The 15905-nt window shown below is 46.1% G+C and overlaps 1 protein-coding gene across 2 annotated transcripts in view; it reads right to left on the bottom strand.

Moving 5' to 3' along the window:
* SGPL1 (sphingosine-1-phosphate lyase 1) overlaps positions 1-2387 on the bottom strand; it is a 31823-nt gene extending 29436 nt beyond the window's left edge. Inside the window, exon 1 of one of the 2 annotated variants that reach the window (XM_064464632.1) lies at positions 2276-2387. In XM_064464632.1, the coding sequence (XP_064320702.1) occupies positions 2276-2278 (3 nt within the window). In that variant the 5' untranslated portion in view covers positions 2279-2387. Of the gene's footprint in view, positions 1-1573; positions 1655-2275 lie in introns of those variants that run through there. The other variant, XM_064464631.1, reaches the window with a different exon arrangement.
* Between the last annotated feature and the right edge of the window lie 13518 nt (positions 2388-15905).

Genomic DNA, 15905 nt, shown 5'->3' with positions numbered 1-15905 from the left:
TTGACCACAGCACAGGATCGTCAATGACTGTCTTATCAACACCAACACGCAAAACCCTGCAGCCCCGTGACATCTAGTCACGTGCCCTTCCCAATACGTGGCATGGATGGATCTTGATGAGCTGAGGGGTGAAGGAAACTGAAGTGCTCAGAACACAAGGGCTTCCATGCCACTTTTGGCTGCAAATTTCTGGGAAGCACAAATCTTTTTAAAAACGGAACAAAGAAAATTTTATCACAGACACCACAGCCCAGTGCAGAAACCAACACACCTTCTACTACAACATCAATCAACAGAATCCAAATCTCAGTTACACATCATGCTCTAAGGACAGTACTAAAACATACTTCAAATCCCCTACCACTACACTAACGAGTAAAGGGCCACAGACATTCAGCCAGTACACAAAGATTTCAGCACTAAACACTCCAGAAGGGAGGCCTGCTAATACTTGAAAGGGAATGTCTTTGACCACCTGGGACACAGGGAATAAGAGCAATAGTTCTAGGTCAAAAATGCATCACTCCGTTTCCAAAAAACAAGGAGTGTGAACAGATCAGGCCTTCTGAAACAACCCTCACCACATGCTGGGATCTGCAGTAGGAGACAGCTGGTGCAAGAGGAGATCAGATTGAGACTACACCTTTTTACTGCCAGAACCCTGTGTTTGGCAGAAGAGGTAAGCAGCACCTCAAAATATCTATTCACAGAAACGGGCTCTACCAAATGCCTTTTGCCAAGACAATCACAGCAAGGTTTTCATCACTATCACACTAATTTAAAACGCATATACACAATAAATGCCATGATTAGGTTTATCTTAACACTGCCAAACAGTGGAGGCACGCGCTGGAGAAATCAAAGGCGAGGAGCAAGGCGTCATCTGAGCAGATCCTCCCCCGCTCAGGTTAGCAATTCATCTATAACTTGTAAGGGTAGCAAGAGTGGAAAACTGTGCTTAGTAGGCTGGAAGTGCACAGTGCATGGGGGAAGCAAGATTTTTCTGCATCAAGGTAAGATTATTTCCAGTGCCTCACAGTCCCTCTTGCTAAGGTCCTACGGAGGATCACAGATTCAAACTACAATTTAGGAAAAATGCCATATATCAGTGCTTCTCCAGAGAAAGCTCCAGACCCTGAGTATGCAGCCAACTTTGTCAGCTTTCCAGAAGCCAGGAACCCTGTGCAAAAGCTGCCATCTAGTCTAACGAATAAGCTAGCAAACCTGCACAGGTTTTCTAGACACAGTAAGTAGCTGTTTTCTCCACAAAGCCTTGGCACGGAGAGACTAAGGCCAGAACAGCCTGACCGCACAGCATGCTTCCAGCAACCCCCAGGCCAGTCTAGACCACACCGTGCACAAGGTGCGCAGCATTTACCCAGTTCCAAAAGAACTAACTTTTGGCAACCGAAAGCAACTGAAACACAAGCCGTGCAAACTCTCGATGCTGTCCCAGTCTATGTATGCTGACAGACACCAAGGCATGCCCCGGGCCCTGCCTTCGTCCCCCACACCGAGGTGGTAACGGTGGCTGGGCACAGCTCCAAGCCAGAGCGGGAAGAGGAAGCAGCACCTGAGTGTTTGGGCACCAACAGCCGAGTGGGGAAAGGCTGTTGGCCAGAGATGATGCTCTATTCATCTACCACCCGGCAGCAGCCACGATTTCAAGGCACCTTCCTGGGGGAACAAAAAGAGATAACACTCCTTCCAGGTTTGAGGACTCAGAAACTGCATGCCACAGCCAACTATATTCCAATCTTGACTGTGACTGAAGAGTTTGCTTCTCTACTACTTAAAGACCCTAAAAAAAACGTAACCAGGGTTTCTATTAGCCAGATAACTTTTAGCAGACGCTCAGGCACCTTCACCAAAACCCACTGCAAGCAGAAAATACAATTTCTACCCCACCCCACTGAAATAAATGCACAGAGCTCTCAGAAAATACCATTTCTAACCCTCCCTACCCTGAAACTAGACACCTGTGGGAGGCAAAGAAAGCACTGCAAGGCTGGCAGGCCCGCGAGAGCGTCACCCCCCCGTTAGGGGCACAGCACGGGTCTCGCCCGGCGGGGGTCCGGAGCCGCCCGCCCCGCACCCTCGCCGGGGACCGAGCTCGGCCTGAGCGGCGGCGAGCAAGAGCCCCCGCCGGACAAGGCCCCGGCCTCACTGCCTCAGGGCCGGGCCGGCGCAGGCCGCGCCGGGACGCCCCTATCCCTCACCGCTCCGTAGGCCGGGGCCGAGGCTGGGACCCACCACCCCACGCTCCCCCGCTCACCATCGCTGCGGCCGCCGCCTCCTCCTCCCGGGCTTCGCGGGGTCCCGGCGCGGCCCCGCTCCGCTCCTCCCCGCCCCGGCACCGAGATTGCCCGGCGCCGCCCCGCCGCTCCCTCACGACAGCGCCCCCTGCTGGGCAGCGCGCGCTCCCGCCCGAAGGGAGGGGCGGCGGGAACGGGGGAGCCGCAGCGGCCTGGTGAGGCCTGGGCCTAGGCCGCAATCCTGACGTAAAGGTTGCAAAACCAGTGGAAATCATGGGGAAACGCCGACTTCTGATTAAAAGCCTGCAAAACTCCGAAAAAAAAGAAAATGGCTATTTATAAACCCACTCTGACCTCTGCCCAGTGTTGACACCTCAGGTCTGAGGAGCTCCTTCACAACACTTCAATCAGGGAAGCTTCCACAGACAAGAGCTCCTGATAACAACAATTTAAAGAATTAACAAGCAAGCAGTTGTCAGAGCTTGAATCTAATCAGCTGCTGCAAAACACAAGGAATCCCTCTTTCTTCGAGGGCACTGCATTAATACATTCATCCTTGTGCATGGCAAACACTTGGTTAGCAAAAGATCAGTTGAAGCTGATGGGAAGTTTTATTCAGAGGTTATTCCAGCATCCACTTGCTCTTCACCCATATCACTGGTTTTACGACCTCATAGGCCCCATCCCTGGAAACGTTCAAGGTCAGGTTGGACAAGGCTCTGAGCAACCTGATCTAGTTGAAGAGGTGCTCACCATGGGGGGGGTTGGACTAGATGGCCTCGAAAGGTCCCTTCCAAGCCAAACCATTCTGTGATTCATTTGTCACATACACAGTGTTCCTGCATTTTTTTGGAACAAAGTTTTTGTTCTGTGCAAAATGTAAGGCAGGAGGTACCAGTCAATATAGCATTAAACTCTGTGTTGGGTGGATCAGGTGTGAACCCACAAGACACAGGTTAGGTGCTGGGTTTCAAACACAACAAGCAGAGTATTGTTTGGGACCAGCCTCCTACAAGCACAGCAATTTTTAGGCATCCAGGGCAATCATCACCAGGCAAACATCCAAAGGGCCTTTAAGTTGTGGGAAACAGCCTTTAGAAGAAATTGTGTTACAGAATAGTTCCAGCTAGAAGGGAGCCTACACAATCAGCTAGTCCAACCACCTGACCACTTCAGGGCTGACCAAAAGTTACAGCATGTCATTAAGGGCATTGTCCAAAGGCTTGGGGCATTGATCACCTCTCTAGAAAGCCTGTTCCAGTGTTTGACCCCTCTCTTGGTAAAGAAATATTTCCTAATGGCAAGTCTGAACCTCCCTTTAACCATTCCCACACGGGATCACTGGATCCCAGGGAGAAGAGCTCAGCTCCTCCCTCTGCACCTCCTCAGGAAGCCATAGAAAGCAATGAGGTGTTCCCTCAGCCTCCTTTTCTCCAAACTAGGCAAACCCAGAGGCCTTAGTCTCAGAATCACAGAATGGCAGGGGTTGGAAGGGACCTCTGGAGACCATCTTGACCAACCCCTGCTTGAGCAGGCACACCAGGCTGCATCCAGGCGAGTTTTGAATGTCTCCAGGGAAGGAGACTCCACAACCTCCCTGGGCAGCCTGTGCCCCTGCTCTGGCACCTGCACAGGAAAGAGTTTTTTCTCACGTTTAGCTGGAACCCCTTTTGTTCCAACTTGTGCCCATTGCCCCTTGGCCTGTCATTGGGCACCACTGAAAAACATCCGGCCCCATCCTCTTGACACCCACCCTTCAGATATTTATAAGTATTAATAAGATAAAGTCACTCCTCACAGGATGCTTCCAGTTACATAGCATCCAGTTTGCAAAGAAGGAGGTAGCCATGGGATGTTTCACAGCTCTAGGGAGCACGTCCCAGGGGTGGGCAGCTACCTCTGGGGAACCAAAAGCAACCTGGAAGAGGGAAAGACAGGTAATGGCAAAAAGAAGCGGATGCTCTGGTTGCCAGTAAGTGGTGTGAATTAGACAAATACCACAGTAGTGTTTGGCTCATTTCCAGCCCAGAAACTAATGCATGGAGTGACTGCAGCTCAGTGTGTCACAGGCTGCTGCCTCTGCCACCGGCCTGATGCATGACCTTGAGCAACAGCCCCTCTCCTTGGAGCTGGCAGCAGGAACAAGTGCCTGTCTTTACCTGGGCCTACACAGGAGCTCTTGGAGAGCAGAGTCTGAAGGCCACACTCAAACCAGTTATTAAATACTCATTGGTGTCTTTGCCAGAGCTGAATCAAAACCTGCAGGTTTTTTTGATGCCCCTTGTATCCATAATAAAGTGCTTGAGATGCAGCTTTTGTTGCAAGCTTTCAAACCTGTTAAGACATTAGGTTCATTAAAACTAAAACTGAGCATCTCTGGTCAGTCACTCCAGAACACTTCTTGGTTTTAAAATGTATACCTCTATTTATTCTCTTGCAGATTCAGGTGTGGTTTTTTTAGATTATTGCACTTAACCTCCAATGCTTTTGTTTTTACAGTGTTTTGAAATGGGTGTACAAGTATCAGCTCTTGGCATTTTAGTCAGTACAAATATTTAACTCTGTGCTGTATTTACAAGCCATAACTGTTTTCGTTGGCTGTCACCATGCCATCCAAGCTGTCTCCTCACACAAGATGGCATCTTAAGTAAATCACCAGACAGTACTTTTATCTCAAAAAAAACTGCCCTTGTGGGATTGTTTTTAGAAGTATTCCTAGATATCAGATGTTCTTTTTAGCAGAAAAAGGAACAGACAGATCTGTTACTAACCCACTATCAGTCTCACAAAGTAGGTCTTCTTCCCATGCACTTGCCAAGAAAGCATCTATGAGACAACCCTGAAAGTGCGACCCCGAAAGTGCTGTGTTTTCCAATTGAAAAAAACTCCGCAATAAGCACTGAGGCCCCCAAAGTTCCAGAAAAATGTTGCTATTTGGAAAATACCTTTAAAAAAAACACGTTTATGTTTAAGTAACATTTTGCTCTCAAGGGGGAGAAAGAAAGTTTTATTTGTTCCTTCACCCCTGGAAAAAAGCCTTTTAGGATGTATCATTGCAAGCCTTGCTAATCTTTATTACACTCACCTTCACATAATACCAGGAAACCTAGAGCTTGGTTTGTTTAATCTGGCTAAAAGCACAGGTAGAGAGGAATACTGTATCTCACTATAAATACATGGGTGAGGGAGGAAAAGACACACCAGGGAAGGAAAGGAACTGTTTGAGTGAAAGGACAATGGTGGCATGAAAACAAATAGGTACAGGTTGGCCCTGAATCCATTTAGACTGAGAACTGAAAGCTTGTAGCCATTAGAGAGCTGAGGTTCTGCAACATCCTTTCCTTTAGAGTAATAACAGCTTACAAGCCTCAAAAGCCAGACCACTTCTCCAAAGCTTCTTCACAGCCTTATGTCTGAATTTAAGAACTTGTCTTGAAACTGGGAGACTTACTTCATGGAGATTAGGGTTACTATATGCCTTTAAACCAGGGTTTCCATTTCTCTCTGGTCCATCACACAGGTCCTCTGCAGCCCACACAGAAATTACTTTTGCCACTATTCAGGTGAAAAAAAAATGAAAATACCTTGGCTTTTCCTTTCAGGTCACAGAATTAGTGTTGTGGCTGTGCCAAAGCAGCTGCCCTTGCACAGAGAAGAGAGTTTCCTTTCCCAGGAGCAGCCGACCATCACCTGAGCTCCTCACCCTGCTCTCCATCCATTTCTGCTGCTGCTGGCCCCACGAAGGGCTGGGAAGGGGAGCCTGTAGCTGAGGAGCACAAGTCAGGCTGCTTGCATGGCATGGCCTGAGCTGACTTAGAGTCTGGTGCAGAATAAGGCCAAGAGGGTAGGTTTACTGGAGGATGATCACTCCTGGCACTTGCAGCCTCCCAGCAATGCCATGAGGACCCCTCCGGCAGACCCCCAGCCTAGCCACCTCTACTCTGCCAACCAAGGTGCCTGCCAGCATTGTCCATGCTAAAACAGCTCTTGCACCCTCCTTAAAGGCTGTTTTGGAAAAGGAGCTGGAGAGAGAAAAAACCCAAGTCAGTCCGGGTTTTGTGATGCTCTGAGAGCCTCTCTGCCAGCAGGGCTGTGTGCGGGTATTACAGGCTACATAAGGGAAAAACTGTCACTGAGTCCAGGCCAGCAGGACTAATTGGTTGAGGGGTTGATGCAAAAAGTCTGGAAGCAATTGAGTATGAAAAAAAGGAGTGCTTTTTCCTCTTTCCACAAAGTAACGAAAAGAGGGGATTATAATAACCTTCTGAATGGAAAGAAAACCCCTCTTTCTTCTTCTCTTGGCCCCAACACTGCCTGCTCACTCCTGCAAGCAAGCAGCAACCAGTTGGCTGAGGGGAGCAAAAGAAGCTGCGATGGAGCAGCACAAGCCAGTGCTTCTCAGTTCAGGTGGCTGCAGCGCCCCGGCTTCAACAGACACTGGTGAGACAACCTCACAAGGCAGAGGAAAAATTAGATTTAAACATTTTTGGTGATTATTTTAAAGGGATATTGCATTCTTGTTGTAGTTGAAGGTACTAACAGCTCCACCTATTCAACCCCATTTGGCTTAGATCTGTGGCACTTCTGAAGAGAAAGTATGGGCTAGCCTTTAAAAGACAGGGAGAAGTAACGGGATTTGATGTAGATTTAAGGCTTTTGATCTACATCAGATCAGAAGACTGAATTACTTTCTCCGATTCCACAGGACTCATATTTGCCATTTACAAGCAGTTTAATGTTGCCTACCTAAGCATATCACCAACACCACATTAAGAAACAAATCAATAGGTAAGCCATTAGCAAACCTCCAGCCATAATTCTCAGACAGGAGGAAGGTACAATAAGCTCCTACAAGAAACATTGCTCCCCACTTCAGCAATGGGCAGGAATTAGTCTCTGCTCCATCCAGCCATGGCTTGTAGGAGATGGAAATGAGAAACACATTGGCTTCCTAGAATAGATCACGATGTATGCATTGTATCTCGCCCCACACTCATTTCCTTTCCTACATTCCCTGCTAATTGATTAAAGACCACATTATGCATCACTGGGAAGTTGCTAGAAGCTGTCAGCCACACCAAGAGCACCAAGTAGCTGTCAAGTCAGCAGATCTGGACCTCGAAGGGTTCCTCCACCCCACTGCACTGGCTAAGCCCTCTGTGCTGCACGGCCAGGAATCCAGAGCATGCAGCCAAGGACCCCACACAGCCCCAGGACCCAACCCTGCTGGAAAGGGTCATAACATGAGGATCTGAAGTTCACAGCTGCACAGCAAGGGTGTGGAGCTGTGTTTTGTTCGATTTCAAGACGACATGCTTCTGAAGTATAAAAGCAGGGTCAATAAAATTAAAGTCACATGTGTTGCAGGCTAATGTTGTTTTAGCCGAGGCTTGAATTGGGACAGAAATAGTCCACTGACCAGTTTCACTTGCTTGTTTGGAGAATGTGAAAGGCCCAAGAAGGAGATGCCATCTTTGCCTAATCAAACAACAGGAGCAATACCACACTGAACATCCACAATAGTGTCCATAACTAGTACAGGGCAGATGCAGTCTGTAAGCAGTTCATCAGCTAAGCAGGTAACCTCATAAAAACCCAGTGATATAGTTAGCTGAATCCTTTTAAGAAAAGTCTGACCCCTACTTACGAACAGAAGGTAGAAGCAGCAAGTAAATGGGGTGTTCCCCACAGTGGTTTGTGTGGCTCAAAATTCATATTTCCATCCAAACATCTATGATACTAACACAGCCCAAATCACACTTCTGTCATGTAGTCTGTTTTGTTAGTGTGGTTCTGTACAAGTCTTGGGCCAGCAGAGGATAAGAGACTGACAGTAAAGAGTAATATTTCCTCTCCCTTTCCCTTCCGCTGCTCCATGGCTCACATATGGCAGATGGCCACAGCACATGCAAGCCCATAGAGATCAGCCAAGTGGCTGCTGGGGTGCAACCCATCGCATGGGATCCCAATTCATGCACCCGTTGATCAGCTTTTACAAACATAACCCTCATTCGCAAAGACCGAGCGTGATGTATTTCAGCACAGCGTGCTCTGATCCGACTGCTCGCATCCATGTCACGCAGGACCTGTGAGGTGCTGTGAGGACAGGCCAGATTTAGGCTGCTTACAGCCCCCGATCGCCTCAGAGAAAACTGCATCTGTGCCCTTTTAGGTTTTGTTTGCCATGTTGCACACAACGTCAATGCGCACACGGGTGCAATCGGTTGCAGAGGCTGAGCCAGGTGCAGTCAGCCAGCCTGGCTGCTCCATGAAAATGTATTTATTTAGACCCTCATCAACAGGAGCTTTCTTCTCCCAGCTTACCCCAAAGACCTACAGAGGCAAATCTGGTCTTGAGCAGATGCTCTAATCCTCAACTCAAAGTACAGCGCAAACTTAATCAAAATTTACAGTGCATAAAATTAAACATATGAATACACCTTTGAGGGATGAGGACTAGAAGAAAACTCATACCAATCAGAGGAACAGACTTCTAAAAAGCAATATAAAAACAAACGAGCTCAAAGGGCCCTCACCATGAAAGCCTAACATGGGTTTTTTTAAAAATTACGTCTGGTTAACCTAGAATTTTCCAGTCGATTTGTCTGATTTATAACTAAACATATCAAAACCAGTAGCTATTTTCTACACTAGCAAAGTTCTTTCCTTGACGCAACTTTGTATTGTGCACGTATGGGCTCAGTTCCCAAAACAACTGTACAGTATTCCTTTTTGGCAGGCAGCATAGGCTCTTGTCTTACAGAAAATTACACTGGAATTGGTGGAATCAAAAGGAATCCCATTTCTTTTCTTGTTTCCAAGTTGTTCAGGACAGAAGCTACTCAAATTGCTGAAATATGAGCACTTGGAAAAAAGTATTTGTGTTATGAGTTTTGTATAGATATTAAAAAAGAAATACAAAGCTCTGGTTTTATATAAACTCTACAGAAGTTAAAGAACACAGGGTAATATATTTTCATCATTTTCCCCCTAGAAACTTAGGAAATTACTTAGCCTGATGACTGCAGCACAAGGTTGGGAAATGGCAAATCAAAGAGCAGCAGTTCTCTAGAACAAAAACAGATACAAGGGGATTATTTTTCCCCTTTCCTGTCCAGTTTTACAGCCCTACATGTGGCTTCCCAAAAGAAATGTTTGTTACCTTTCCAAAAAAAAAGAAAAAAGCCTATCAAGTACTGAGCTGTTAGCATGAGACACCATCTACCACAAGCTGAAAACAGGAAATGTTCAACTCCTTGAATAATTTGAACAATCCAAGATGCTGAGTAGCGCAGATCCAAACATCTACATTTTCTGGCCAGCCTGAGGGTTTCTTGCAAGTGCTAACCCCAGTGCTGCCAGACCAGATGTCTCTGATAATATTAACGGCAAGAACACTTTAGGTTTTTCTTTCCAGGGAACGGTCCTGCTCGAAGGACACCGAGCCTCCTCCTGGCCCAATGAGTACCCACAGAAGAGGTGTTTAAGGGTCAGCTGGGAGGTGACACCTTGCTGCAGCACTCCAGGCATGTCCTAGCGCTACCCTCTCGTCCTTCGCACCATCCTTCCTGTCACCACTGTTGCCCTGGGATTCTGCCCTTGTTCCTGTCCTGATTTCATGCCTGCTTTTGCATCCCTCTGATCTCTGTTCAATTGTCCTGCTTAAGAGACAAGTTTCTTTCCAAAGGCACTGGATTTATTAAAGACCAGTGGCATAAGAGGACTAGATGGACCAAATGGCATCAGTGTAAGCACAGTCTTCCTAGTGCGTTTGTATGCATGTGATTTTACCATCAATCCCCATCTTTACTGACCCAGGAAAGCCTCTAGACACGCACTGAGAGGTTCCAAAAAAATTAAAGGTTGTATTTCTCCTGCAGGCAGGCCCTGGTGTTCTCAGATGCCCTTGGGTACCACATTGCTGCCCTCTCTATTGAGTGCCCTGGGTGCAAGAAGCTGAAAAAGTCCTCACCCAGAGCGGGGGGTGGGGTGTTTCTTTGCATGCCTGCTTTGTTAGTGTCCCCCTTTCAAGGCAGCAACAGGGCCCAAAACAGCCACAGCAACGAAAAGTCACCTGGGAACTTCACCTGACATATCCCCTCTAGTCCTGTGGATCACTGCTGGTCCTCAGGTCTCAGTGTGGAACAGGTTATGGGCACCAAGGAGCTGGCAGAGCTCAGGTTTCGACCCTGGACTGTCTTCCACAGTTCAGAAGCCTGGGTTAAGTCATCTGTGAGATGCTTTCCAGTACTATGCCCTTAAAACTGCGTAGGGAATCATTATATCACATTCTGGTTTAATTGCATAGCACAGGCTACATGCAAAGGGACATCAGACAAGGTTTGGATGAGATCCTCACACTTTCAGCTACCTTTTAAAACAGTTGGTGCTTGCACAAGCACTTTGACAGTGTTTCACCACCCTGAGCAGCAAAATCCAGCCCAATTTGGAGCAATTCCATGAATTACCACATCCTGCTGCATGCCGGCTTTGGTCAGCCATCCAAGCAGCACACTAGCATCACTCCAGAAAATTTTGGTTGTTTCCCCCACCCCCACAATATTGCATCAGGTGATGTTCCTGAGAGTTGCAAAACAAACATTAAAAATAAACCAGGCTTGTAAAATCAAGATGACAAGAATTCCCAGTATAATTGCAATAATTTTACCATTGGGCTGAATTAGCCAAATATTAAAATACTTGGATACAAACTTCTTACCACTCCATTGGTAGAATAAGTTCAGTCCAGGCTGGAAAGCAATATAAGCTGGTACTAGACAATTAAACCACAACTAAGGCAGCTTCTAACACCTTTCCAGCAGCAGCTGTTTGAATTCGGAGAAAATCCTGCTTGCCAAGGACTAGGTAGAGGCACTGCTCCCTGCCAGGGGCACCTCTCCAACCAGCTTTGGATTACTGCAACAAATGCCTCGTGGTCCTGGCTTCAGAGCAGCTGTAGTAATATTTGCACATTCGACTTGCACTTTCAGTGTTGCAATTGGTTTCCCATTGATTTCTTCAGAGCTTCTTGTCAGTGGAAAAACTTTCTAAGCTTCAGTCTGGAGGCAGGGGAGAAAGCAGCAATACCCTCCCCCCGTCAACACCGAAACCCCAGCGTTTTGCAAGGCAAGCGAGCAGAAATTAAAAGCCATGCTTTTTACCAAACAGAGCCAAAATTTCTCAGGTGTCATATATTTGCCAAAGAATTTCCATATACGTTTCTTTGCTCTCACACGCTGACACCAAACATATTCGGTAACAGGGATATAAAATATTGACTGTCCCATATTGCACAGCAAATAGAGCCTCAGCACGGTGAAAACCCCCAGAAAGCTGATTGCAAGATGGGTACCTGGAAGTCAGCTAACAGCCCCATAGTTATAATAGTACGGCCCATCGTGGAAAACCTGCAGGTGCTCATGCATAGCGGTTTGTTATCTCCAAGCTTCACAGGGGATCTGTTCCTATAATACAGCCACAGCTGCAACCACTGCATTCGGTGCACAGACATGTAAGAGCGCTTATGGTCCCCTTCTGAGTCTAATGACAGCAAATGACTCTCAACAGCCCCATGATGGGAATTAGCCCAAGACGACTGTATAACTGCTCCTCACTATCTGTGTGGCACAGAAACCACAGCTGAGATTTATTCCACTTCACTGAAGTGCCTGAGCAGCATTATCTGCAGCTGATGGAGAAGATTCAGCAGTAGGAACACCCCAACCAACGTTGCCTTCAGAGGTGTCCCTTGCTCTCCCGCTCACAACAGACAGGCTCAGATGTGACCAAGCTACTAAACTGATCTTTATAATTTAAGCTCCTAAAGCCAGGGAGGAGGAACTGCTGCCCACATCATGCCTTACAGCCCTGCTAAGAGGCATCTGGAGATGCCAAACCCACCTCTGCTCAGCGACTGAGGATGCATACCTAAGATCCCATCTCTGCATCCCTCTGTAATCCTTTAAGGGGTTCCTCTAGTCTGATAAACCACAGGCTCATAATTGCAGTAAATCCACACAGGCTCCTAGCTGGGGAAAAAAAAACCAAACACTGAACCAAAAACAGGTACTTGCAGTTCCTTTGCATTAGCTTCATCTCACCTCCAGCAGCCCCGAGGCCAGAGTGCCTAACACGTTAAAAACATCAATTTCTTGCCAGATTTTCAGTGCAATACAAAGGCATTTTAAGGTCTATTGTGTTTTAGCAGAGCAGTGTTTCCATGCCGGTCCTGATTATTCATTTGCAAATGCTTTTACACCTCATCACACCATAGTAGGGGTATTGGCCCAAGCCCATGATTCAATTCACAGCTCTTACACTTGAGAGATTTACCACCCTGAGTGGGATTTACACCACAATTTTAGGAGGAGGCAAGACTTGAGCTACTAAACAATGAAACTCTGGAGGAGCATAATCTGGACTGAAAGACCCCTTGAAGGAAGGTGTCTCTCCCTCTTTTGACCATAGAGGGAGCTGAGTCTCCAGGGTTAGCCTCAAAAAAAAAAAAAGAAATTCAAACACTCAAGCTCTAAGTCCCAATATACAGCCCAGGAATTATATTGGCCCCACTTCCCAGCACAGCACACAGACCTCACACGTAGAGGAAGAAAGCAATGCAGATTAAATAATTAATGCCCCTGGATACTGTTTCCCCCAAACTACAGGGGATCACAGAGGAAAAAAACACTTCCTTAAATATGATTGATTGCTCTTTGCTGGCACAACAAGAGAAAGAAATAACTCAGGAATATTCTCCATCATTCTGCTGGGTCTTTGTCAAACACCACAGCTCCTGCATTTCAATGAACGATAAATTGCTTTTAAGAAGTGACTTCTATGTCAGTGAGCATGTTATTATTGATTACTCTAATCTCACACTGGAAAGAGAGTCTTCATGCCCTACTGTTCTTTAAATCACCCAGAGAGTTTAGAGGTTGCTATCTAACAAGCTCCTAAGTCATATCTTCCTTGTCAATCTTATCAACCCCTTGTTTAATTGTAAAAATGTAAATAAAATGCAGCAAGCTTTGGCCTAATGCCTCACAACTCGCATATCTTTTCCAAAGAGGGAAACAAGAGACTCTTCAGCTGCACTTGAGTCTTATCAAGCATCATTTTAATTCAAAGCAAGTTCTGGCTTTCTCAGAGCCACATCCAACACCAGAGCACAGCAGCGGTTTGATGGGTAACAAGATACATGTGTCAGAGCCAGGAAAGCTTCCATGATTTCCTTACGTCTGAGGAATAAAAGTTTAAATACCAGTTAGAGTGAGACCCCTGGGGACCACCCATGACTTTGTTCTCTGTCCTCACTAGGTAACAAGGTGATGCTTTCACTGGCAGCAGAGATTAGAAGCAACTGAAAGATGACCCCAGCATTGGCTTCTCTGGCCCCTTTGGTGTTTCTTAACCAGGCCTAGTCTTGTATCCCGCCAGCTTCAGTTACACCAGTAAATGGAATATCTTGCTGTCAACATCTGGATGCTCAAAGTAATCTAGTAGTTACATCCCAGCATGTAAACAAAGACCTTGCTGATGATACCATGTCTGCTGAAAAATGAATGGCCAAGTAGGACTTGGGTGTGCACCGATATGAGGCTTTTCATGTCCTCTGGATACCCTGACTTCTACAAGCCCAATGTCAGCATCTTCTCATTAGGTCTTGAAGACTAGATGCTATGAAATTACTCCCAGCATTCACAGAAAGGCATCCATTGAGCAGAGGAGCTCCTGGCAGCTCTCACTCAAGAGCTGTCTGCTCCCCTGGCACTAATCAGAATAAGAAGTGACCACCAGAGCTGGAAAGGTGCACCATGACCTGAAGATTTTCTAAAACATATCACTGTGTCATCAAAAAAAACCCCAGTAATTTCTCTCAAACAGAAGAAGGCTCTTGACTTTCTGAAAGCTTCATCACTTCAAGGGACCTCAGTTCAGTAAACCATCTGATTACAAGAATAAAGCATGTGAGAATGAAGAAAACTAGTCACTAGAATGGAACATAGGAAGCAACAGCAGGATTGCAAGGTTTTTCTATAGTGTTTCTCCCAAAACACACTGTTAAAAAGTTAATGTCTGTATATTTTTTAAAGAAAAAGAGGAACAGTAAAATATCAGTTACTATGCCAGTGATGCTCCAATCTATTTCTGTTCTCTTAAATTCCTTCCACTTGGAGCATCTCTAGAAATCCTTTTGTTTACACTGAATTTAACCAGAACCAGTCTGGCTGCAGGCTGGTGACACCCCACCACATGACCTGCAAAAAGGGAGCCCAAAGTACTGGGCACCAGTTATTAGTTTGAATTTATCTACAAGAAGAGGTGCTGGAGAGGACCGTGCTTCAGGCACATCAGTAGGATTTCATGTGGACAGCACACAAAGCTTAACCTGGGCTTACCTCAGACCAGACACATTTCATGAGGGGATGGGCCCTACATGGATCAAAGGACACATTGGCCATCCACATCAGGTGGATGTCCATGCTTCACAGTACAGAACTCTCCTAAACAGACCATTTTCCAAAGTAATTCAAGTGCCTTAATTTCACTGAATGCAAGTTACACAAAATGGCTGTTCAAGAAACCCAGCTTAATACACTACATTTGTAAATAACTACCAGCCAACACTTCTTCCATCCCTGTAAATGTTATTCTTTGACCCCTGGAGAAAGGCATTAAAGCAGCGTAGCAAAGATCTTGTTAAGCAGCAGCTTACTAAATCAAGAATTCAAATCAATAACATACGCATAGACTGACCTTAAAACCTATTTTAGAACGAAATTAAAAAGCAGTTGCATTGCCAATTGACAAGATTAGAAAGGTTTCCCTAGCAATTGTTGAGATTACAAACTAATGAACCATGCAGAGAGAAGATGGAACGCAAGGGGAGGCGGGAAACCTATGTGCGCTGTTGTTTTTTAACAAATATGGTCACATCTCAACAACTTGGAGAAAACGTTATAACCTTAAAAAAAAAAGGAGAAGATTCCTGGATTTATTTTTTTTTTCGTTTCAGCAAGTGCTTTGCAGTAGCCTAAGGAAGCCCTCATCAGTGCCAAAGCCTAATACAAGGGCAGCAGAGGGAGATTAAAATAACTGCAAGATTAGTTGCTTGAGCAAAAGCAGTAGGATGAGCTCCTCAAAGCCAGACCTTCATCCACAGCTCCCAGAAGGTAGAAAAGTAAACATACACCAGAGCCTTAAGTGGGGAACCAGACCCTCTAGTTCAGCTGGTTACCAAGGGTTTACAGGGAAAGAGCAGGGGTCTGGTAAACAGGACCTGCAAGGTGAGAGGGGAAATAAATAGGGCTACAGCCAAGGTTCCTTCTTTATGAGAGGAATTTGAAGGTAAGAAACAACTTTCCGTGTCAAATGGGGCTGGGTTAGAAGCAATAAGGTAAAATTGCAGCAAGATGAGACATCTTTATAGCAGTGAAGCTCTGGGATAGATTCACTGTAGAAATTGAGAAATCTCCATCAGCAGAGGTCAGACATTCATCCATCTTGGTAAAGCCGGCCACAGGGAGATGGGCCAGGCGACCTCTTGAAGTTGGTCCCAGCCCTATTTCCCCCAAAATCACAGAAAATACCACCCTGTATTAACAAAGTATTTTCTTCAGTTTCTCAGACCTCGAGGGACCTCAGATTGAG

The sequence above is a fragment of the Phalacrocorax carbo genome, chromosome 13 (genome assembly GCF_963921805.1).
Source record: "Phalacrocorax carbo chromosome 13, bPhaCar2.1, whole genome shotgun sequence".
Lineage (NCBI taxonomy): Eukaryota > Metazoa > Chordata > Aves > Suliformes > Phalacrocoracidae > Phalacrocorax > Phalacrocorax carbo.
This window is presented reverse-complemented; position numbering and strand designations above follow the sequence as displayed.